The sequence below is a fragment of the Thamnophis sirtalis genome, unplaced genomic scaffold, assembly GCF_051295495.1.
Source record: "Thamnophis sirtalis isolate CommonGarterSnake01/CBP01778 unplaced genomic scaffold, rThaSir2_p1.2 scaffold_10, whole genome shotgun sequence".
Taxonomy (NCBI): domain Eukaryota; kingdom Metazoa; phylum Chordata; class Lepidosauria; order Squamata; family Natricidae; genus Thamnophis; species Thamnophis sirtalis.
In genome coordinates, this window is record NW_028261390.1 from 29567112 (window position 1) to 29593012 (window position 25901).

At 35.8% G+C, this 25901-nt stretch overlaps 1 protein-coding gene across 6 annotated transcripts in view; it reads left to right on the plus strand.

Moving 5' to 3' along the window:
- INPP4B (inositol polyphosphate-4-phosphatase type II B) overlaps window positions 1–25901 on the plus strand; it is a 221525-nt gene that overhangs the window by 129108 nt on the left and 66516 nt on the right. For all 6 annotated transcript variants that reach the window (XM_087724357.1, XM_087724358.1, XM_087724355.1 and 3 more), the window contains 3 exons: window positions 7498–7675; window positions 10067–10279; window positions 19664–19799. In XM_087724357.1, coding sequence (XP_087580483.1) covers window positions 7498–7675; window positions 10067–10279; window positions 19664–19799 — 527 coding nt within the window. The remainder of the gene's footprint in view (window positions 1–7497; window positions 7676–10066; window positions 10280–19663; window positions 19800–25901) is intronic.

Genomic DNA, 25901 nt, shown 5'->3' on the forward strand with positions numbered 1-25901 from the left:
ACTTGCCCACAGAGAGAATTACATATCAGTGTTATTAATTCTATTTGTCATAGCACAGGATAAAAAACCTGTAAACATATGTCATGGTCCTTGTTAGATAGAAGCAGTGAGAGATAGACATTGTGCTCTTTACCAGGATAGTTTTTTTAAAATGGGATAAATGTACCAGTACATCTTCCTTGATTCCTATAGTGCAAGCAACAAAGGAGCATATGGCTTAGGGATTCTACAAAGCCATTTCCACATGGACATAAGCACTACTGAAAAGGGATATTTTTATACTGCCCCTATAGAACAGCAGAGAATACTGCATCCATTCTGTCCAAGGTGAAAGCCCAACAGAATTTCAGAATTAGAATTGTAGAGAGATATGATGATGGCACATGATTATTTGAGAAGAATCCATAAACTGTATGGTTGGATATTAGGCTTAAACATGATTGTAAATCAGTATCCCAGATGCATTGTTTACTTCCTGGTATTTTCAAGCCCTAATAGATGAAGACTTTCCAAAGAAACTCCTAAGGCAGTGTTTTTCAACCACTGTGCCGCGGCACACTAGTGTGCCGTGACATAGTGTAAGGTGTGCCGTGGGAAAATTACTTTATATATAGTCAATATAGGCACAGAGTTAAATTTTTTTAACATTTTCTAATGGTGGTGTGCCTCGTGATTTTTTTCATGAAAAAAGTGTGCCTTTGCACAAAAAAGGTTGAAAAACACTGTCCTAAGGAATAGAATTTGCTATTTTCTTTTTTTAGCCAGGTTGGTTTAAAACAGTATGTGAGAACCAGTAAAGCCAGACATTTTGAAGTGTCAATTTCACCCAGGAAACAAGGTGATAGAACCAGGTTCTGGCACTCATAGAAACCAAACATGTCTTTAACTATAAAACAGCATTGAACCTTGAACTGTGAGAATTATTAGTATTAGATAGTATTTTTAGATGAGCATAAGTACATGGAATTTACAATCAACCACACTTGCTCCTTTGGATCTCCAGAAGGTTAATTCCCCATTTAGGTTTCCTCTAACAGAGCTATTTAGTATGACCAATTCCAGATTATCTATATAAACTGGGCCAGCCGTAAGGCTGCCATAATACAGGTTTTGATTGTCAAGCCCGTAAAGAGCAAACTATTTTATTTGAGGGGAGAGATTAATTAAAATGAACTTGTAAAAAAGCATCTGTCTCTCCAGTATGAGCTGTACAGTAAAATTGAGACTGTGGTTCTTAAACTACTATTCACAAGAAAGGACATCATGTAGAAAATGTTCACTGCCAAATCACATTTGTAAGGTGGGAACTCTCAGTAAGAACACTACAGTACTAGCACATTTTGACTAAGTAGATTCTGCTTGAAGCAAGCAATTTCAAAGATAGTCAGTCTTCAAGCTGCATAGGAATTTTAAAGTGATTGCCATCATCTTGAATTATATCAGAAACAAACCACCACCCAATGCAGTTTTGCCAACATTTGTGTTTCATGGCAGTGTCTGATTCTCCCAGTTAACATTAAGGCCAGTGCATTTTGTACTAGTTTTATTTGCCTGGAAGTCTTCAAGGGCAGCTTTGAATGTAGAGTCCATTGCAATAAATCATCAGTGACAAATAACCAATTATGTTTTTGTCTAATGGCTAAAAAGGGTCCAGGCAATCCACTTCTTCCATAGCTTCCATATATTGTTGTTTCAACTGCAGTAATTTGAATGTGCTGGACAGTGTGTGCTCATCTCTGCATGAACATTCCTGGAATACATAACATACTCCTTTTTAAAATGTTGACTGAAAATTGATTTAAGAAAATGTTTTATTTTTTTGTAGAAAACTTTTAGGATTGCAGGTTTTAATCTTTTGGGGTGTTTCAAAAATGTTTGACGTAAATTGTTAATTGGTCATCTGGCAGGCTTCTATTAAATTGTTTATTTTCCAGCAATTATCCTGACCCAATCCTAATAGACTGTAGGCAGATAATAAAATAAATTATATCATATTAAACCAATAAATAAAATAGAAGTGCATAAACAAGGGACACAGAAACAGCATACTACAGTACTTCCTTATGAAAAGCAGCTTGTTTTGAAAGATAAGATTTCAAAGGATAGTCTATATGGAATGCCGACTTTGTTGGAGAATCAGCAGCAAGCAAGTTAATACATTTATATTCTCCAAGTGCATCTGTCTACTACTTCCATACGTTATGTGTCCAAAATCAATAATTGCTTTCTCATCCAAATATTTTTCTCTGTAGTTTCATAATGTTAAACTCTACTTACCTGGCCATTCTGAAATGTGTATATAGAGCTAAAGACCAATTTCTCAATTAGAGTTAATTCATTGAAAGATAGCCTGTCTAATATATTTTTAATTGAAGTATTTTTAACCTCACATAGTATTGAATTTCTGATGGGTGGGGGGAGAGAGAGAGAGAGAGAGAGAGAATATAGAAAATGTTCTTCTTTTTGGATTAGTTTGGTCATTTTTTGAAAGATACAAAGAATTCCTAGCGGAAAAAAATGTAATAATGTGTTAGTATTCAACTGATTTATTATACCATTAGCTTTCCTTGGCAGCAAACTTCATAATCATACATAAAGTAAATTGTTTGGACTTTCATCTTAATTTATTTTGAATTGCTACTATATAGAACATTTCATCTTCACATAGAATGAATTATTTGTGTTTTCACTAAAGAAAGATTATTTTAGATTATTACTTTTTAAAACCACATAATGCAGCACCATAATAGTTGAAGGCTTTTAAGTTAAATTTATACAGCATTTCAGGGTTTCAAGGATCCATAAATCATTTTCAGAATACTGTGCATGGAAGACTTTTCCCTCTCATTCAAAAGCTAATCAGATGAGATGCGCTGAAGGAAAACTATGCAGGCTTCTCATTATGAAGTTTTTAAATGCCCCATTACAAACCCAAAGGAATCCAAACTGTCCCTGAAGGCTTATTACGAAAATGAAGAACAAAAACTATGAACAAAGAAGCAAACACTAATTTTGGCTCAAGCTGCTATGCCTTAATACTACAATTGGCCTCCTAAATCAGTCGAAAGTCTAGAACGTGATTAAAGTTTAAATCACTTGTAGAGTGATTTTAATTAATGAAGGTAATTTAAACACACTCGGTTATTTTTAAAAAAGCAATTTTAATCTGCAGATACCTGTACATCTATTACTGTAATAGGAAATTTAAAAAAATTGAACAGACCTTCCTTTAACAAATGGCTCGATTAAGGAACACATCTTTGTTTAACGAATCTATTTTACCAAAGATAAAAGAGCCTGTTCTCCTTACTGTTCCTAATGCAACTATTAGGTTTATAGTTCAGATGAAATTAAAATTTTTATTTAAAAATAACATTAAACTGTTATTTACTTTAGCCAGAATTAGTGGACCAGAAAGAGCAGGAAGTGAGAAGAAGCAGGAAAGTGGTGTCAGCTCATATAGATAGTTGAGGCATGTTTAGGGAACCAGAAAAATATAGTCAAATTAGTCCAATAAATGTCAGGGTTTTTTTCCCCTTTACTACGTAAATCAGCACAGTAAACTCTTGATTTAATGGACTAACAAGAATGACTTCTAGATCCAAATATCTGTTATATCTGATTGTATTATGCACCTATAAATGGGGAATAGGATTTTATAAAGGACAAAAGGCAAATGGATTTTAAACTCTTTGTAATGTGCATTAATATTAATTTATTTAATTAATTAAAATGCAATTAAATCAAAATTCTTTAAAGTTACTTGATAAATATTGAGAATATTTATTTCCCTTTGAACAAGTTTCAATGAAATGCTTGGAAAACCTTCCAGTTCATCATCTGGATATTACAGCAGTGAAAGTCCAATACATTTGGAAAGATTTAGGTTCAAGAAAACTATTCTAAACCTTAATTAATTAATTAAATATTTCCCTGAACTGCTTTTCTGTGTTAATGCTAATAACATGTTTTTATCTGCAACATTTTTATCCACTGTGATTATAAACTTTCATGTATATTTTTCTTTCCCTATATTGGAGTGAGTAATCTTGTCCTTTTAAATGTCTGTATTTGATATTTTTCTATTCTGCATTGTATTATGCATCAAACTGACCCAAAGACATCTGTCACCTTTTTCTGCTCTATCTAATTATAGGACTTGTTGCCTTAGAGACCACTTGGCGCTATCTTTTAAACAGCTGGTTAAAATATATGTTTGCAGGAGAAAGCTTGGTAATCTTCTGGAAGAACAATACTGATCATAAAGTTCCATTCTTACAGTTTTCCTGAGGATTTATTTTACCTTACTCTTTGATAACACTGAAAGAACTATTAGACAAACAATTTGAGACTTGGATCTTCAAAACAAGGCTAGATTTCCAGCATTTATATGATGGTTTTTCCAACATTTGTAGCCTTGCCTCTTCTTACTCTAAAATTATTTGAATATGTCTTGGCTCAGTATAATACATTTCTTCTACAAATATTTGAGTAATCCCATTCAAAATTGACTGTGCCAGTGTGGATGAGGAAATGCAGAGTTAATAGCCTATATTTTCCCCTTCTATTCTCCCAATAAAGAAATTCAAGCATTATGAATTATACAGAATGACAGGGATTTCACATCTTATATGCTTCATCTTTGATAAGGCCAAAAACCAACTATTTTCCTTGATACTGCTAATTTTGTGCTTTGTTCATGGCATAAGTTATCAAAAGTAAATTAATATTTAAATGGTTTTAAGCCAAAGTTTTATTTAATCTAATTTATGCGGCTGATATTTTTACTTTAATAAATGCATTTTAATATATAGATTTTAATTTAAAAATTGAAAATTACCATGGGTAAATCAAAATGGCAGAGTTTCATCCTCGTTTTTATTTCAAAAAAGATTTTAAGCTAGATCTCATCAATATGTTTAAACAGAAGAAAGCCTAGTTTCACTTATTTATCTGAAAATTTGTCCGTCTCTCATAGAAATGTAATAGTTAAGTTGAGATTGGTAGAAAACATAGGGGATGAAACTAAAGACTTAATGGGCAATATTCAGTTGTCTTCTGATAAAGGTACTTTGTCATTGAACATGTAGACTACCATAACAATCATTTTGTGAATAGTCAAATCAGATAATATGCTTTGAACATTCTGAATGTTCCCACTAGTACAAAATGATTGCCCACCATTGCTGAATTGAATATAAATGATGCCATATATTACCCTGTTTCCCTGAAAATAAGACCTCCCTGGATAATAAGCCCAATCGGGCTTTTGAGCGCATGCACTAAAATAATCCCTCCCCCCAAAATAATCGTTCCCTGAAAATATTGCACCACAGCAGCAGCCATGAGGTGACCATGCTCACCGCCTTCTATACCTCAAAAACAATAAGATCTCCCCAAAAATAAGGTCAAGTACTTATTTTGAGGGTCAAAAGAAAATAAGACCCTGCCTTATTTTCGGGGAAACACGGTAGTTGTTTTTTATTTTATTGTATTAGGTAGGTAGGTAGGTAGGTAGGTAGGTAGGTAGGTAGGTAGGTAGGTAGGTAGATAGATAGATAGATAGATAGATAGATAGATAGATAATAGACAGACAGACAGATAGATAGAATAAATGCATTCAAAAATCTTTCCAATTATCTTCTGCTTTAGCTACTGCCATCAATTCCATAATCTTGCAATTGATTATGTCTTCCAGTTGTTTCAGAATACCTCTGTTAAATCCACGTCCTTTTTAATTTGTCATATAAAAAAACTGTTGAGTTTTTAAAATGTCTTTTAAGCTCTCCACCTTCTGGGACGTAATGGTAGTTTAGCTTGCCATATCTATACATTTAAATATGTGATTATGACAACTTACATATTGTGTGTCCAGAATACATTTTCAGTAGCATGTAACAATGTATTAATTGCAATAACTTGGTGACTCAATTAGGATACATAAGTTTTAGATAACTTCTTAGATATTTTATCACTAAATCAGAATTAACAGACTTAATTACTTTTGGTTCATTTGCAAGAATTTCTAAGCAACATTAGACAAAGTTTAGAAATAAAGTCATAAAATGATAAGGCAGAGAATTAAAGGCATGAGTTTAATAAAAGTAAATTCAGTCAATCTAATGTATAACAAACAACACATTTATTACCTCCAATCCCTCCATTCTTGTCAATGGTCTGTATTTCAACCATGCAATGCTTCATACAAGATCATTTGTTTTTTAGAGTTAGATCTCTTTTTGTTAAAAACCTCTATCCAAATACCATGTTCTTAGTCCCCCCCCACCTTTTCCCCTTTCTTTCCCCTCATCCTAGTCACATTTTATGTATTTGTTTTTTTTTTAATTCTGGCTTTATATATTCATTAGATATGACTAGATCACTGCACAATGTTTCCTTAAGCAGAATGTACATTAAATACATTCATTATTGATCTTTGACACACACACACAAAATTTCATTCCAACTTCCCAATGTACCTTTAAATTTCCCCTGACATACCTAACTCTTTCTTATATAACAAAGTAGGCAGAAGTATGCACTTCTTTCACTTTTTAAGGCATACATTCTATCTACTACTAGCATTTGCACTTCTTAAAACTTTTTACAACTATAATGGCTTAACTTTACTATTTGAATCCAAACAATACACCAAAAAAATTTAATCTTTTTTATTTATTTTTAAATTTTATATAGCTGCCCATCTTATAAAACAAATGACTTTGGGCACCGTACAACAAGATGATAAAAGGAACTTTCCTACAAAATGATAAATTTGTTAATTATGATAAAAATTGTTGATTTCCTACTTCATTGCTTAAGACTTGTCTTAGCGAAACACAGAATAGTCTCTGTATTCTTTGTTCAATATTTATTATTTAGTTTATTTGATTTATAGTCTAAGCTCCCGAAAAGCTAACTGAGAATAATTTTATATAGCAAGTAAAATAATAAATGGAATTGAGCACAAAGAATGAAGTAGCTTATCAATAGAGGAAGAAAAGCCAGGAACAAGAATCATCCTTAAGGCTATTACAAATTACCAAATGTTTTTGTTGGAGCGTGTATAAATCTCTGTTTCCTTCACAATTGTCAAGATAAGGCTTGTGTCTGCTTTGTTTTGATGTACTTCATAATGTAATATGCAACAGATTATTCAGAAAACTTCAGAGAATAATTAATTTCAGCAACACCGCCTGTAGCATTTATTAACAAAAGGTTACCATCTTTTATAAGGCCTACAGTAAAATTTTCTAATCTACAGTAAATTGAGTTTTTAAATAATGTCTATAAATGTGTGACAATGAATTTTATAATACCTTTCCACATTCATTATAAAACTGATGAAATCTTTCATGTACATAAAAATATTATCCTTGTGTAAATATGTTTTATTTTCATTTTCATTTCATACAGTCACATATATACTGTAAAAATATTATCCTTTAAAGCTGAAAATAGTTAATGAATTATTTGGTGTCATGTCTTACCTTGCAGTACTGGGTACCAGTGTATTTATTATTCACCTGAAAACACTGCCAAGGCAAGAGAAGTTCTCAGTAACATCAATCAATTACAGCCTCTCATATCAAGTCATGCAGAGATGTTACTTAATTCGGCCAGACAGCAGTTGCCAGAAAGCTTGAAGAATTCCTTAACGATGCTTTCAGAAACTGTAAGTTTCAAAAACAATCCCTACTGTGGAAACTAGATTATTAGATGCCTAGATATTGCTTTGGTCTGTGGAATCTGTCTTCCTCTGTATGAGGAACAGTTGACTAGTTACAAGCATCAGATGATTATCATATTCTTTTCTTCTCTGTTTCGATTGTTATCAAGCAATGTTTTTAAACTTGATGCTTTTAATATAAAACAGACAAGTCTGTAACATATTACATTTAAACTAGCAGCTGATGAATAATAAATCTTTACTATTTTTGAAGAATGAGAACTCTCATTTTCATATATATCATTAATAGTGTATTGTTCCCTTTATAATTTATTTATGCCTGATGTACTGTGGCATAACTATAAAAGAAGGAAAATTAAACAGTGATGGAGAAACAACTTTCAACCTGTTATAACTTTGAAGTGCCATTTATTGTTAAGCACATTGCATACCCATATATTTTGTTTTAAACAAATCGTGGCCTTTTCTGCTTTATTCATTAAACAGAATTTGACATTTTGAATTCAGACATCTTTTGGTCTATTGGTCTTTGGAATAAGGAAAAGGCAAATTGCAGAGCCTCTAATATACTCCTTTGCCAGTAACTTATAATGACATTCATCATATTTTAATGGTATGAAATTATAAATTTGCATTTGAGATAATGAAAATCACCTGGACATTGATAATCATTGATTATAGTCATTGATAATCTCATGCCCATTCCCCATTAGTTGATATATCTGATGGTATATGGTGTTTTTTTTAAAAAAAGTTCAATTATGTGTTATGTAAAGGAATACTTCCTTTTACCAGTTATGAATGCTTCCAGGTTTCCAATGAATAATTCTGAATTCTTAGAATTTTAATATGTCCCCTCACTCATGAATTTTGAATTCGCAGAATTCAGAAATAAGGAAGAAATTTTTCCTATTTATTTTTTCTACATGAACCATTGTTATATACTTTTAATATGCCCCCACTCATGTTTTCATTATGATTAATTATTAAATTTATGTTAAACTTAACTGCATACAAAAAGCCTTGACCCGTATAGTTTTTTTTTAGGAAGCTTCTTAAGGACTTTAATTATTTTGGTTGCTATTTCCTTCAATTTATCATGCTCTACAGCAACTTTTAATATTTTTGATATGTAGTAGCCAGAACTATACAGATAGTCCTTGACTTATTACCACAATTGGGACGGAATTTTGGTTGCTAAGCAATGTGGCTGTTAAGGGAATCATCACATGACTGGACCTAATTTTACAACATTTTTACTACAGTTGTTAAGTGAATTATTACAGTAATTAAGCGAATCACATGGTTGTTAAGTGTATTCGTTCATTAAGTGATTCTGAATTCCCCAATTGACTTTGTTTGGCAAAAACCAGCTGGCAAGGTCATAAATTGCAATCACATTGACCACAAGACACAGCAACCAGTTCTGGTCAATTATCAAGTTACCAAATCGTAATAGTACAATTATGGTGGTAGTACAACGGTTATAACTTTGAGAACAGGTTGTCACTTTTTCAGAGGCCATCATAATTTCAAAGTGTTGTTAAACAAATGATGGTAAATTGAGGATTACCTGTATACTATAGTTCAAATGCAATCTTGTTATGCTTTTGCTTCGTTTAGCTCCTTATGAGTCTAAATATTTGCCTTTTTTTAACAATGATCACACAAAAGATGTTTTATTGACTCCATAACATAAATCTGTTCAAAAATAAGCCTCACTGAGTTTGATAGTGTTTATTTTTACTTAAAAATAGAAATTTTAGTCTTAAAGTTTATAATATCCATTGGAGTATACAAGCTTTGAAAAATATTTGGAATAAGTACTTTGGATCTTATGTAAGATCAGCACTGCAGTTCTCTCATATTTCTGGTTTCCATGCAAGCATGAAAAAAAATTCAATTGTTTTTGGAGGTTGACATTAGAGTGAATGCAACTCTTAAAGCAAGCACAACTTTTTTCAGTGTTTGAACAAAACAACTAATGAATAGCAGAGGTGTCCTGTGCTGATGAGAGATTCTAAATCATGCTTTGCAGCATGAATAGCTCCAATTTTCATACATTACAGAAATTCACATAAATAAAATGAATTGCATAACGACTAGGTTATATTACTGTTTTTATCCTGCAAAATTGTGTTTGAACTTTCTTAGCTATGGAATAGTGTACAGTGGCTTGATTCACGTAGCTCACTTAAGTTTCGAGCCATGATCATTTATAAGCCATAATGACAGGGTTCACACAGCACATACCCAGATTCAACAAGTCTTATAATGCTTAGCATATCATGAGTGCCAGAAGAGTATATTTTACTATCTTAGTTCTGTGATTGCATTACCTACCTTTTGTTGATTGCACACTCATCTTAATTTTAGACAGAGTTATTTGTGCATGCCTTTAAGGATCAGCTTATCAGAAGTGCCCTTTTAGCTTTATACACAGCCCGCCCTGGTTGTGTCTTAAAAAAACCAACTTTACCAAGGAATAACACTGAAGAAAATAGCGAACAGCAAAATCAGGATCATCCATCACAAATCAAGAGACAAGATTCCATACCTCACCACTCAGAATATGATGAGGAAGAGTGGGTAAGTAACTTCAAAATCACATTTTTGTCCTCTAACTTTTGTTCAATTGCAAATTATTTATATTTGGAGAGTTTGCCAGTTTAGTTATGTCAATAATACTGGATTCATGTGACACTAAAGTAATGATTGACAGGTTTTGATTGCAAAAAGTATGCTTCCAGTATAGTATACTTCATGTGATATTAAAGTAGACACTTAACATTTATTATGCCTTCATTAAACTACATATTAATATTCAATAAGTATTTTAACTTGAATGCTGATACCATGCACTAGCGGTAGTTTGCATTTTTTTCTGACACTAATTTATAAATATACTATGAAAAGGATTTCAGCAAGACTAAATGCCTGTGGTTCAGAACTGTGACCATTTCTTTTTCCAATGTAACATGCAGTATTTCAATGATTAATAGTAATTCTATACATTAAACAAAGTACTTTATTTCATTACGACTGCCATAGTTCATCTTTACTCATTTTTATTTTTCTTCTTGCATATATCAATTTTATTATTTTTCTTCTGCTCATCAGGAATTGCCTCCTAACCAAGCTGCTTTGTAATTTTTCCATTTTTCCATTGTTCTAATCCTCATAATTTTAATATATGTACACGTATACATTTCAGAATTATGAAATGAAAGCTATGAGGTTTCATCTTCTATTCTAGTAAAAGGCCAGTTGAGCAAGAAAGATCCAAATATTGGTACTGTTCTGTCTCAGATCCAAGAAAGAAATGCAAATGATTTCTGATCTACTCTGAATATGTGGAGGGCTTGTAGTTTTGTTTTATTTAAGTGGTGTTTCTTGTTTACAAAGGATGTATATTTAAAGTTTTATAAGTAGTTTAAGGTTTTATAAGTATGAAGTTGGAGTATCTATTTTACCCTTATATTTTTTGAAAGATATGACATAGAATTCTTAAAACACTATTGCCTAACCTAGTGATCTCTTGAAGTAAGATGATAACAACATAGAACAGTGGTTTCAAATCCAGAAGGAGACCCATCGTAAAAAATATATTTATAAAATAGTTTGGTTATTGAGAAAGCGTATTTTTATGGTTAAAAATAATTTAACTGAAATTGAGTTTTAAAAATTCAGTTTTATTCAAAGTTATAGAAATCGAATCTTTACAAATATCCAGACACTTCTCAACCTGAAAGTGTTACCTTGTCGTAGTTGAAACTAAAAACTTAGTTTTTTTTGCTCTATTTTCACCACGTTTCAAACACAGTATTTTCTTTTTAGACAGATGCCAAAATTTAGCTTATAAGATACCTTGAACAAAATAGCATACTAGAAAATCCTGCCTATTTCTTCATTTTGTATTATAAAATTCTGTTTAGCATTCAACTGGAAGAGTAAATACAGTATGTTCTAGCATACACATTTCTCATTCTTATACTTGTACCATATCCATCATTGGATGTTGGCAATCATGTTGGCAATCCTATTTTTATCAACAGCTGCACAAAAAAGTGCTGTTGAGTTTTGTCCAAACCAGTCCCTTGGATTTTGAAGCCATGGTGTTCTTCTTCTGCCTGGACCTCATTTGCCTTCAATCTTTCCTTGGAAGATTAAGTGACGTATGCCATATTTTTCTGGTTGTTGCATCACATGTCCAAAATATTCTAATTTTCACTTTTTTATGGTTTTGATTATTTCCCTTGGCTCTCCCAGGCAGCTTATCACCTCCTCATTTCTGATTTTGTCAACCCAACTTATACATAGCAGCCTCCTGAAAATCCACATTTTAAATGCTTCTAGTCTCTTCAAGTGGCTTTCTGTCAGACACCAGCTCTCCATTCCGTAGAGCAGTGTTTTTCAACCACTGTGCCGTGGCACACTAGTGTGCCGTGACATAGTGTAAGGTGTGCCGTGGGAGAATTACTTTATATATAGTCAATATAGGCACAGAGTTAAATTTTTTTAACATTTTCTAATGGTGGTGTGCCTCGTGATTTTTTTCATGAAAAAAGTGTGCCTTTGCACAAAAAAGGTTGAAAAACACTGCCGTAGAGCATACACATTTGTTTGACCCATTTAAGTCATGCTAATTCATTTTATAAAGTATGGCCTGAGAAGAAACTCTTAAACATAATTATTCCCAATCCTCTCTCCCTCTTTCTTTTTCCACCAGCTTGTTGTCTTTAAGCCTATTTCATTCTGGACACATTCGCTCTCCCTCATTACACTCATAATGTCTATTTAAATGTAACTCCCACCGAGTCCACAAATATGCTAACCTCTAGTATCAGATTTACATATCATAATTTTGGTTTGTCAGCCTTGCAAACATCTCTTCACAATAGTTCTTTAAAGATGATCTGAGTGAGAGTCAGTACTATGCATGGAGAGAGTGGATGAATAATCATATCATTTCAGGTCTGTGGAGTATGAGGTGTTAAATAGAAGCATTTAATGGACAAAAAATAATGGGAAAAATTGTGGGAAATGAGTGTAGAGTAGACTACTTTGAGAAGATTGGTCTATTTAGATTATGGAATAGGAGCATGGGATAGATGAGAAGAAGTGGTTTAGGCATAAGGCCAGGATTCCAGTGCAGGTCCTCTGCTGGGGAGGAGACCTGTGAGAAATCTGGGAAATAGAGGATAACAGGAAGATTTTTCAAGAGACTTATAGAAGGAGATGTGATAGGAGGTATATGGCAGATTGTTCTAGGGGGAAAGTTATCTTGCAGATTGGTGCTGGGCACTTTTAACTCAGTGTAGGTGCCCAGATTGGCAAAAGCATTTGATCTGTAAGTACCAGAATTGTTGTTGGAAGATAAAATGTTCATCCATTATTTGCCATAAATAAATAAACAGACCTATATTATTCTATATGTCTCTTGGAAACTATTCAGAGACTGAAATTAATTCATAATGCAGTAGCCAAACCTAGTTAGTGAGAGCTGCTATATGAACATAAAACTAATGTTGTAAGCCCTGCATTGATTACCAATTAACTTCTGGATACAATTCAGAATGCTGATTTTGACCTATAAAGATTTCGACATCCACTGTCTCATGACTAGGGGAAGTATGTACTGACCATTACTGGCTTCAAAGCATTGTGCTTTTTAAGGTGTGTTATATGCCTGGTACACATGTAAAAAGAGTGGGATTTTGTTTATCCAGTTTTTCTTGCCATTTAAAGCCAGTGATGGCTGCTTCAGATGTCCTCTCAGAGTCATCTAGTTCAGGTAGAGCCTAGCCACTGGATCAGTACTTCCTGAGTAAGAATGTTGAAGGTTATCTCAAGTATGAGATTTGGCAGGATCCCTGGAACTTCCTTTCTTAGAGATGTTAAAAGCCTTATGGGAAGAAAACTTTTTGTGATTTTCATTTAGTTTTGTAATCCATTATTTTATTTTCTATTACCTCAATTATTGTGTTATGTTGATTTTAATATATGTTGTCAATTGACATGAGTCCCTTAGGAGCACAGGTATATAAGAAGATAAGATATTATAGGTAGTCCTCACTTAGCAACAATAATTGGGACCAGCAACTTAATTCCGAAGCCTTCTGGAAAATCATGTGACCACAATTTAGGATCTTTATTACTTTCTTCTCTATTAATTCTGCTCATACTCTGGTTTCTCTTCAGATCGTATAAATCTTTCGCCTATTAATTCTGCTTGTTGCAAACTGTGTAAATGGCAATAATATGACTGTGAGACATTAGATACCTAAAATGCAAATATTGGTCATAAGATTGTTATACAGTATGTTTAATTCAAATAGTCGTAGCACCAAGCAGTAAAGATTATCTGTAATACATGGTTTTACGTTTGCCACCCTCTGTAATCTTGAGACAAACTTTCTTGTCAGTATCCTCTAATTTTATTCCCCTAACAACAGTCCTTTGGGGCTGGGTGGGGTGGGGTTGGTCCACTGTTCCTGGATGGCTCAGTGCTTGAAGGGACACTTGAACGTAAGTCTTCCCAATCCATGTCCAGCACTTTAACCACCACAGATAAAAAAAGAATTGATACCAAGTGAATTAAAATGTTCTGCAATTAAATCGCAGAAATAATTTTGTGTGTTTTAGGAGAACAATTCTGTAAATGCAAAAATGGCATAAAAGGGGAAAAAACGCTTTTATATTTTTGTTCATAAGCAGCAAGGGGACTTGGTGGTTTGAAATCTAGTGTAGTTTCTCTATCTTCATTTTCCTTCTGCAGACGGAATAAACTTAATCTTGGTTTGCATTCTGCTGAGCCAGAACCTGTCTGCCTTCCTGGATCAGATCAGAAATCCATCAGTTTATCTGCCAGTTTATGGGAACAGTAGCCAGAAGGATACCCATTACTGTTTTATCAGCACAATATCATTTTTCTACATTTGTTTAATTTTCTTCTTTAAGATGTAAATGATATTCATTTACATCAAAGTTCTTGTATGATATTCAGTATTATGATAAAAGCAGTTTGGTTTGGTTTGGTTTATTGGATTTATATGCTGCCCTTCTCCCAAGGATTCAGAGTGGCGTACAACATTAAAAAAAAACCCACATATTACAAAAGTTAAAAAGGAAATTAGATAGAGTATCCAAAAACAAACCCAATTAATATTAACAATAACTCTTAAAAATTAGATTAAAATTAACAATTAAATCAATCATTTATTTTATTTTTTTCAGGCCGGGCTGGCTTGCTGGAAAAGCCAACTTTTTAGGGCGCGTCGGAAAGACTGGAGGTTGGGGATTATGTGAAGCTCCGGGGGCAGCTCATTCTAGAGGGAAGGCACTCCCACAGAGAAGGTTCTCCCCCTGGGGGTCGCTAGCCGATACTGTCTGGCCGACGGCACTCTGAGGAGGCCAACTCTGTGGGATCGCACTGGACGGTGGGAGGCTACCGGTGGCAGTAGTGGTCTCGCAGGTACCCTGGGCCTAAGCCATGGAGTGCTTTAAAGGTCATAAGTCGCACATAAGTTGTGATGGAAACCACAACCACTCAGTCTTGGAGGGATTGAGCCTGAACCTGTTCCTCCCCATCCAGATCCACACAGCCTCCAGCCATCGGGGACATCACGTTGAGGGCATCATTTGGGTGTTTTGGGGTAGAGATGAAAAGTTGGGTATCATCAGCATATTGATGTTACCGTACCCCAAAACCACGGATGATCTCACCCAGCGGTTTCATATATATGGCGAACAGGAGGGATGAGAGAACCGACGCCTGGGGCACCCCACAAGTGACACGCCTTGGGGTCAATCCCTGTCTTCCCGTCAACATGAACTGTGAGTGATCCGACAGGTAGGAGAAGAACCACCGCAAAACAGTGCCCCCCACTCCCAACCCCCTGAGTTGTTGCAGTAGGATACCATGGTCGATGGTATTGAAAGCCGCCAAGAGGTCTAATAGGATCAGGACAGAGGAACAGCCCCTGTCCCGGGGCCGCCAGAGATCATCAATTGACGCGAGCAATGCCGTCTCCATGCTGTGCCCAGGCCTGAAACTCAACTGAAACGGATCCAGGTAGGCAGCTTCATCCAGGTACTGGGGAAGCTGACGTGCTACCACACTCTCGACAACCTTCACTACAAAGTGAAGGTTGGAGACCGGATGATAGTTGGCTAAAGAGGCTGGGTCCAGGGAAGGCTTCTTAAGGAGAGGCCTCAACATTGCCTCCTTCAAGGCGGTGGGAAAGAACCCCTCTCTCAATGAAGCGTTGATAACCACTTGGAGCCAGCCTCGTGTCACCTCCCAGGAAGCCAAAACTAACCAAGAGGGACACGGGTCCAGCACACAAGTGGCAGCACTGAGTCTCCCCATAATCTTGTCCATGCCCTCAGGGGTCACAGGGTCAAACTCATCCCAGATAGTCTCCACAAGATTCATCCCCATCGACTTGCCCAAATCTACCCAATCAGAGTCCAAGCTTGAGCGATTTTATCCTGCAAATACTGAACAAATTCTTCAGCCCTACCCTGCAAGGGGTCTTCCCTAGTTTCTTGGTTAAGTAAGGAGCGGATCACCCTAAACTGGGCAGTTATCTGCAGATGCGATAAGAGAGGAAAAATGTTGCCGTTTTGCTGCTTTTATCACCACAGTAGGATTTAATATGAATTCTTACTAGTTTTCGATCAGATTCGGACCGGCTGGCCCTCCAACCACTCTCAAGGCGTCTTTTCCGGCGTTTCATCTCCCGGAGCTCCTCAGTAAACCAGGGGGCTACCTGGGATCGACACTGGGTCAGAGGCTGCAAAAGCACAACGCGGTCCAAGGCCCCAGTGGCCACCCTATCCCAGACTTCCACTAGGGCTTCAGTCGAGTTGTGAGCAAGGGATTCAGGAAAAGTTCCAAGCTCCATCAGGAATCTTTCAGGGTGCATCAGGCGCCTGGGGTTGAACCATCTAGTTGGTTCTGCCTCCCTGGGGCGAAGGGTAGCAGTGAAAGTCAAGCCTGATGAGGAAATGATCAGACCATGACAAGGGTTGGATAGAAATATCCCCTAAATCTAGATCATTCATCCACTGCCCAGAGATGAAAATCAGGTCGAGCGTGTGTTCCCTGTTATGGGTGGGGTCTTGAATTAACTGAGTTAGGTCCATAGCTGTCGTGGAAGCCATGAACTCCTGAGCTGACTCAGATGTCTTGCCAATGGAAGGCAGCTTGAAATCCCCCAGGATCATAAGCCTGGGGAAATCAACCACCAATCCGGCTAACACATTCAGCAGCTCTGGCAGGGCCGATGAAGTATCAGGGAGACAGGTACATAACGAAAAGGCCCACCTGAACTCCAAGGCCACATTTCACAAAAAGGGACTCACACCCGCCTATCTGAGGCACAGTGACCTCCTGAGATCCGAGACTTTCCCTAATAACCACCGCCGCCATCCCGCCCCTGCCCTGGGCTCTCGGCTGGTGAAACGCCCGGAAGCCTGGTGGGCATAATTCACTAAGGGGAACACCCCCCTCATGGCCCAACCAGGTCTCCGTAATGCACGCCAGGTCTGCTCTACCCTCTTGTATGAGGCCATAAATGAGGGGAGCCTTATGTACCATGGACCTGGCATTAAGCGACACCAGCCGGAGACCAGGGTCCTGTAATCCCGAGCACCCAGGGGTGCGAGAAGGGCGATGAGTGTCAGAACGCGTGATCACACTTAAAACAGCGAACCCATGTCCCCCCGAACATAATTTGGTTCTCGGCCCCCACCATATCTGCCTCTCCCACAAACATTAGAGATGGTAAACCCCCCAATGGAAATATGTAAATATGTAAAAACAATATGTAAATATATAAACACAATATAACAATAGAAAGCAGAAAAAATTACATATTCAATCCTCCGGTAGGGCAAATTGTTCTCTCTTTTTTTCCCTGGGAAAAGCTAATTCAGTATTCAGTAAATTAATAACTCCGCTAGTATTTTCAAGAAAATTGACATAAGGAACATTGCCTGACAGGGGTATTCTAAGTATTCATATTAAATGTTACTCTTTCTACTACAAAAGCAATTAAAATACTGACAGCTGGTTAAGATTTATTCTATATTGAGTTGCTGAGTAAAATATAATTGCTAATAGCATTCATGGGCTATACAAAACAATGTTAACATTTTAAAACTGATTGTCACAGTCTCAGAATGGTTGGTCCCAATTTTTTCTTGCCTGTTGTTCTAAAGCCTTCCTGTAAGGAGGGTTACAAAAAAATCCACCACATTATATATAATGCAAGCATTTGGTGGGCAGCAAGCTGCTTGGAAACCACAGTTGTTTATTTCAGACTAGGTAATATGGCTTGTTATAAAGAACTATCTGAGCAGTAGTCAGCAAAACCTAAAGCTCATTTTGACCACAGTTCAGAGGAGAAAAGAGTATTTTAAAAACCAATTTATTCCATATTGGTTTGTATTTTGGGAAATGATGCATTTGATCTGCAGAACTTTGCTATACTTTGAAGATTTAAGGCACAATAATTAAGTAACATTCCTAAATACATTTTCTGTGTGTCGTATTCGTTAATAGATTGAGTGCATTTTAGATGAAAAGCAGCATATTTAGTTCACCGATGGGAATGAATAATCTAGTATACGGAGAAGCAACTCCTTTCTGGAATGTGAAGAAATGAATGTTTATCAGAAATACTTCACTGAGAATAATTCAGATCTTGTCATATAATACTGGAGCTAATATAAAACTGTCCTCTTCCACTCTGCCTGCCTTACACCCAAAGGCAAAAGTTAGCTTCTCTGTAACCCAGTAGGCAGTTCTAATAGTAATACAATGTCTTTTATTCTGCAAAGTGTATCTAAATGTTTAATGCATGTTTGCATATGACTGGTCCAAAATCACCCAGCCAGCTTTCATGTCTAGAACCCACAGTCTCTTGGTTTCTAGGTCAAAACCTTGGCCATTACATTAAACTGGCTCCAACAATGCACCTTATGCAGTTAAAATCTATCTCATCACTTTTCTAGGCATAAAACTGTATTCTTTGCTTACCTGAAAATGGAATAAACATGTTTCTTGTAAAATTCTAATTTCCTTTTATAATTGTAGCTGTAAGTTCCTAGAGAACAATTGGTGTGTATGTGCATGCGCAATTATGTGTGTATAAAACATATAGAAGTGTTAAGTATTAAGACTTTGTGCTCAATTCTATAAGTTTATTATGCACATATATTTCATTTTGAGGAAAGTTACAATTGTCTATGTATAGTTCATTTATATGATTCCAGTGTACTTTTCTAATGAATGAGTGGAACTGCTAAGGATATAGAGAATAATTTACATAAATATATTTAACTTAAACTTGTAAAAGCTGAGCTCATGAAGATCTATGCCGGAATGCTTTAATACAGTGCTAATGTATATCGATGTAGTAGTAGCAGCACCTCTAAGACACAAAGAATCGGGATCATTTCTAAGGTTGAAGCATGGACGATTTATTCAAGTCTATGTACAAGAATATGATCAACTAAAGTTCAGCACTAATTTGGTGCTAGATAAGTGTCAATAGCAATGGCACTTAGACTTATATACCACTTCACAGTGCTTTACAGCTGTCTCTAAGCATTTACAGAGTCAGCCTAGTGAGATTCAAACTGCTGGCAGTGAGCAGAAGCAACTTGCAGTACTGCATTCTAACCATTGGGACAATGGAATTCACAGGAGGCTAGACTTGGATCTCTGTAACTCCACCCCCAGCTCTGTCTGTTCTTATCCTACAGCACTAATTATGTAACATTTTTATTCTAGAATTATGCTTTAAAAATAGCAACAAAGATCTGTTTAAGATTGATTAATGCAGGACCCTGTTCTTTGATATTTTACTCATTGCTGTTCTATAATATACCCTTATAAACTAAGCAATTATACTTTTTCATGAATCTGTTAATACTGAGTAATGATACTGATATTTTTTTCAGGATAGGGTGTGGGCCAATGTAGGGAAGAGTTTAAACTGCATTATTGCAATGGTGGACAGATTGCTTGAAAAGAAGAACACTCCCAGCATCAGTAAGGAAAATGAAAAAGAACCTTCATCAGAATCTCAAATAAGTGGTAAGGAATGCATTTTTATTGTTGCAAAGGAAAAATAAAATAAAACAGAACAGTAAATCAGATGCTCCAGTTCTTCACCTTTTATGTTAGAAGGCTGTTTATCAGATTATATATTGGTAACATAATCTGATATTGCCAGAAGTTATAAATTAGCTGTCACCTCCCTGTAAACTGCATGCTGTTTTCAAAATAAAGGTGGTATTATTGTTGTTGTTGTTGTTGTTGTTGTTGTTGTTGTTATTATTATTATTATTATTATTATTATTATTATTATTATTACACAATTGTATCACAGCGGCCAGTTGTTTCGCCGGATTTGGCATTGGTTACTAGTCGGGCTCCACCCAGGGGCCTAGGACGTCATAACGTATTTTTGTAATATGCGTGCAGATCCAAGCAGTGCGGCTTTTTGCATTTGACTGAAGGTGATTTTGTCAATTTTTAACTGTTTTAAATGTAATTCCAGTGCTTTTGGAATAGCACCCAGTGTGCCAATTACCACTGGAATTACCACTGCTGGTTTGTGCCATAGTCATTGAATTTCAATTTTTAAGTCCTGGTATTTTGCAGGTATTTTTTCATGTTCCTTCTCAGCGACCCCTGCTATCACCTGGTATTGCGATGTCTATGATTGTGATCTTATTTTTCTCAACCAGTATGATGTCTGGTGTATTATGTGGCAGTATTTTGTCTGTTTGTATGCGAAAATCCCACAAGATCTTGACAAGATCTGATTTTCAGTGACTTTTTCAGACTGATGTTCCCACCAGTTTGTTGCTGTTTTAATATTATAATTTTTGCACAAATTCCAATGGATCATTTGTGCTACTGAATTTATTATTATTATACTACAATTGTATCACAGTGGCCAGTTGTTTCACCGGATTTGGCATTGGTTACTAGTCAGGCCCCACCCAGGGGCCTAGGACGTCACTAAACACTTTATTCCGTATAATAAATCGCCTTTGATCTGCTAGTCGTTGTTCACTAACGTTGTTCATTATTATTATTATTATTATTATTCAATTGTATCACAGCGGCCAGTTGTTTCGCCGGATTTGGCATTGGTTACTAGTCGGGCCCCACCCAGGGGCCTAGGACGTCGTAACGTATTTTCGTAATATGCGTGCAGATCCAAGCAGTGCGGCTTTTTGCATTTGACTGATGGTGATTTTGTCAATTTTTAACTCTTTTAAATGTAATTCCAGTGCTTTTGGAATAGCACCCAGTGTGCCAATTACCACTGGAATTACCACTGCTGGTTTGTGCCATTATTATTATTATTATTATTATTATTATTATTATTATTATTATTATTATTATTATTATTATTACACAATTGTATCACAGCGACCAGTTGTTTCGCCGGATTTGGCATTGGTTACTAGTCGGGCCCCACCCAGGGGCCTAGGACGTCATAACGTATTTTTGTAATATGCGTGCAGATCCAAGCAGTGCGGCTTTTTGCATTTGACTGATGGTGATTTTGTCAATTTTTAACTGTTTTAAATGTAATTCCAGTGCTTTTGGTATAGCACCCAGTGTGCCAATTATCACTGGAATTATCACTGCTGGTTTGTGCCATAGTCGTTGAATTTCGATTTTTAAGTCCTGGTATTTTGCGATTTTTTCATGTTCCTTCTCAGCGACCCTGCTATCACCTGGTATTGCGATGTCTATGATTGTGACCTTATTTTTCTCAACCACTGTGATGTCTGGTGTATTATGCGCCAGTATTTTGTCTGTTTGTATGCGAAAATCCCACAAGATCTTGACCATCTGATTTTCGGTGCTGATGTTCCCACCAGTTTGTTGCTGTTTTAATATTATAATTTTTGCACAAATTCCAATGGATCATTTGTGCTACTGAATTGTGCCGCAACTTATAATCAGTCTGCGCGATTTTCTTTTTTTTCTTTTTTTTTTTTCTTTGTTGTTTTTTTTTTCTCTTTATATATATTTTATTATGTTTTCATTCTATACAATCACATATTCACTGTGCTTAATCAGGGCATATAACATAATGCCCTCTACAATACAAACCCAGTATACCACCTTGGCCCGCCATACACCCTCTTTCACCCCCCTCCAACTTTCATTCTTCCTTCTCACACACCCCTCTACGCCTACTTCCCCTCCCCTTCTTTCTAACCTTAACCCTATCACTCCCTCTCCATTCCCTCCCTCCCTTCTCCTCCCCCTCTCTCTCACCCTCTCCACCCTCCTTCTTCTTTCACTCGACTCTTTCCTTCGGTATCTATTACCTTCCAGTATATTCGGTTTGTTCTATTTTCGCACTAACATTGAAAAGCCACAGTATACAAATACAATCATGGAATTTAACACATATTGTATTTCCCCCCTCCCCCCTCCCCCTAAATCCCCACCTCCCTTCCCTCCCCCCGACTTCCCAAAGACCATACGTGGTATAACTTTTGAACAATCACAGTCTAAAATATCTCTACATTGAACTCAGCTTCTTACTGTTACCCAAATTTTAAACAATTTAAATTATTACTGATACTAAGCATAAGCTATCTGGAGTTTCTTAGTCCCATATTTACTTTTTATGTAATCAATCCATTTTTTCCACTCTCGTTTATATCTCTCGTTTGAATGTTCTTTGAGATATGCTGAGATTTTGGCCATTTCGGCTAAGTTCATAACTTTCAAAGTCCATTCTTGAATTGTAGGTAAATCTTTCTTCTTCCAATACTGCGCCACCAAGAGTCTTGCTGCCGTTATTAAATACAGAACCAAATTAGTCTCTGCTGCTGTAAAATCAATACATATACCCAGTAAAAACAACTGGGGGGTAAATTTTATCCTTCTTTTAAAGATGTTTTGCAGGATCCACCATATTTTTATCCAAAATGCCTTGACATTACGACATGTCCACCATATATGAAAATATGTAGCATCACAAGAACCACATCTCCAACATTTAGGTTGAACATTTGGATACATAGAGGCAAGCTTTTTAGGATCTAGGTGCCATCTATAAAACATCTTATAAAAATTTTCTCTCAAGTTTTGTGCTTGTGTAAATTTCACATTTCTTACCCAGATTCTTTCCCATGTTTCAAGCATTATTGGTTCCTCGATATTCTGAGCCCATTTTATCATACAATCCTTAATCAGTTCCATTTCAGAATCCATCTGTACTAATACATTATATATCCTCTTTATATGCATTGAGCTTTGATCTCTTATTTGTTTAAACAAATTATCCTCAACTTTTACAAAGCCAATTTTTTGATCTGTTTTCCACCTAGCCTGTAGTTGACCATACTGAAACCACGTTTGAACTACCTTCTCTTCTTTAAGTACCTCTAAAGATTTTAGTTCCATCACCCCTCTTTCTGAGATAAGAAGTTGTCTATAGGTGGTTCTATCGTGTTTTTGTTCTACATTCATATTTTCAATTGCATGTCTAGGAATTGCCCACATGGGCACTTTATCATTTAATTTATGTTGATATTTTTTCCAAACCCGCAATAAAGCATTTCTTAAGATGTGATTTTTAAATTTCTTATCCGTTTTTTTGTTAAATAACAAGTAAGCATGCCAACCATATAACAAGTCATATCCCTCGATATTCAAAATTCTGTCATTAGTTAGATGAATCCAATCACTAATTGCAGATAATGCCACTGCGTCATAGTATAATTTTAAGTTAGGTAATTTCAATCCTCCTCTTTCACGTGCATCTTGCATTATTTTCATCTTTACCCTCGGCTTCTTTCCTGCCCACACAAATTTGTTGATACCCTTCTGCCATTCTAAAAGATTCGCATCTCTTTTAAGTATTGGTAACATTTGAAAAAGAAATAAAAATTTTGGTAAAATGTTCATTTTTACTGCCGCTATTCTACCCAGCAAGGACAAATGCAGTTTTTCCCACCTTTTCAACTCCAACTGTGTACTATGCCAAAGTGATTCATAATTATACTTGTATAATTTCCCATTTGAGATTAAAATATTAACTCCAAGATATTTAACTTTTTTAACTACCTCACATCTTAGCATCGCCCCCAGTTCTTCCTTCTGTTTGATAGTCATATTTATAGCTATTATTTTGGTTTTTCCTAGATTTATTTTAAATCCCGAGACTTGACCATATTGATTGATCGTATTCAATAATACCCTACTAGTTTCCTGCGGTTGTTCCAATATTATAACCAGATCATCCGCAAATGCACGGACTCTATATTCTTGTTGTCTAATTTTAATCCCTTTTAGACCGCCTAGGCCCCGTATCTTATTCAACAGTATTTCCAAAGTTATAATAAACAATAATGGGGACAGAGGACAGCCCTGTCTTGTACCTTTTTCAATTTGAAAGGAGTCTGTCAGACTTCCATTGACAATGATCTGGGCTGTTTGCTGCTGATATATTGCACCAATTGACCGTAAAAAGCCATCTCCTATCTGCATTTTTTGCAATGTCTTCAGCAGGAATTGCCAATTAACTCGATCAAAGGCTTTCTCCGCATCCAAAAATATGAATGCGGCCGGGATTTGATTGTTCTTTCCCAGATATTCTAAGGCGTTGATAATTAATCTAACGTTATCCTTCATCTGTCTGCCCTGTATAAAACCAGTTTGATCGGTATGTATCAATTGTTGAATTACCCCCATTAGCCTATTTGCTAATATTTTAGTAAAAATTTTATAATCTACATTGAGTAATGAAATAGGTCTGTAATTTTTTGGTTGGGTAAGGTCTTGGTCTTCTTTGGGTATCAACGATATGAACGCAGTCTTCAACGAAGGAGGCACTTTCCCTCCCGATTGAATTTTATTGAATAGTTCTCTGAGGGGTTCTACCATTTCTAACTGTAGATTTTTATAATAAACAGCTGTTAAACCATCTGTGCCTGGTGCTTTCCCTAACTTTAATTGTTTAATTGCCTGCAAAATTTCCCCAGAGGTTATAGGTTGATTCAGCTTATGCCTATGTTCTTCTCTAACTAGGGGGATTTTCTCTTTATCTAGGTATTTGTCTATATCTCCGTCCTTAATTTTATCCCCTTTATACAACTCTGTAAAAAATTCCCGAAATACCTTTTGAATCTCTTCCTGTTGAAACACTTCCTTCCCTCTGTAACACAATTTGGATACATTTCGAGCTTTCCTTTTTTTTTCTAATCTGATAAGCCAACCACCTACCGGGTTTATTTGCATTGCAGAAAGTATTATGTTTAGCATATAATAAACTAGTAGCTACCTGGTCAGAGATCAGCATATCAAACTGAGATTTTAATATAGCAATTGTTTCCCTAATCTTTGTATCTCCTGGATTCAATGTTAATTCTGACTCTTTCCCTTTAATTTCCTCTTCCAATTCTTTTCGTTTTTGCCCTTGTTTGTGTCTATGTATTTTGTTTATATTCATTAATACTCCTCTCATATACGCTTTGCTTGCATCCCATACATATTCCAAAGATGTACCCTTGTTCATATTGAGAACAAAATATTCCGATAGCAATTTTTTACAATCATTAACATACTTTTCATATCTGAATAAATTTTCATTCAACCTCCAGGACCTTCTTGCCTGGGCTACCCTTCCCAATTCCATCCAGACTGGATTATGGTCTGAAAGAACTCTCGCCATAATCTTTGTCTTCTTCACCCTACAAAGTAAATCATTTGTAATTAGTATAAAATCAATCCTTGAAAGAGATTGATGTCTATTGGAAAAAAAGGTAAAGTCATATTCTTCTGCATGCCTCTCGCGCCAAGCGTCTCGCAATTCAAAATCGTCCAGCATGTCAAAAAAGGGTTTGGGTAACTTAGCTCGAAATTTGGTGTTCGGGCGAGCTGTCTTCTTATCTCTTTTGGTGTCGATCACGCCATTCCAGTCACCCAACAATATACAAGACTCAAAGTCCCACTGTACTAATTTAGCGTGAAGATTTCTATAAAATCCATCTTGTTGTTGATTAGGAGCATAAATTCCCAAAAGTAACGTTTTTTTCCCTTCTAAGATTAAATCTAATGCAATATATCTTCCAAAGGGATCTGCTTCAATTAGCTCAGCTTTAATGTCTTTTCTTAAATATACTACTATGCCATTTTTCTTTTCCATGGCTGAGG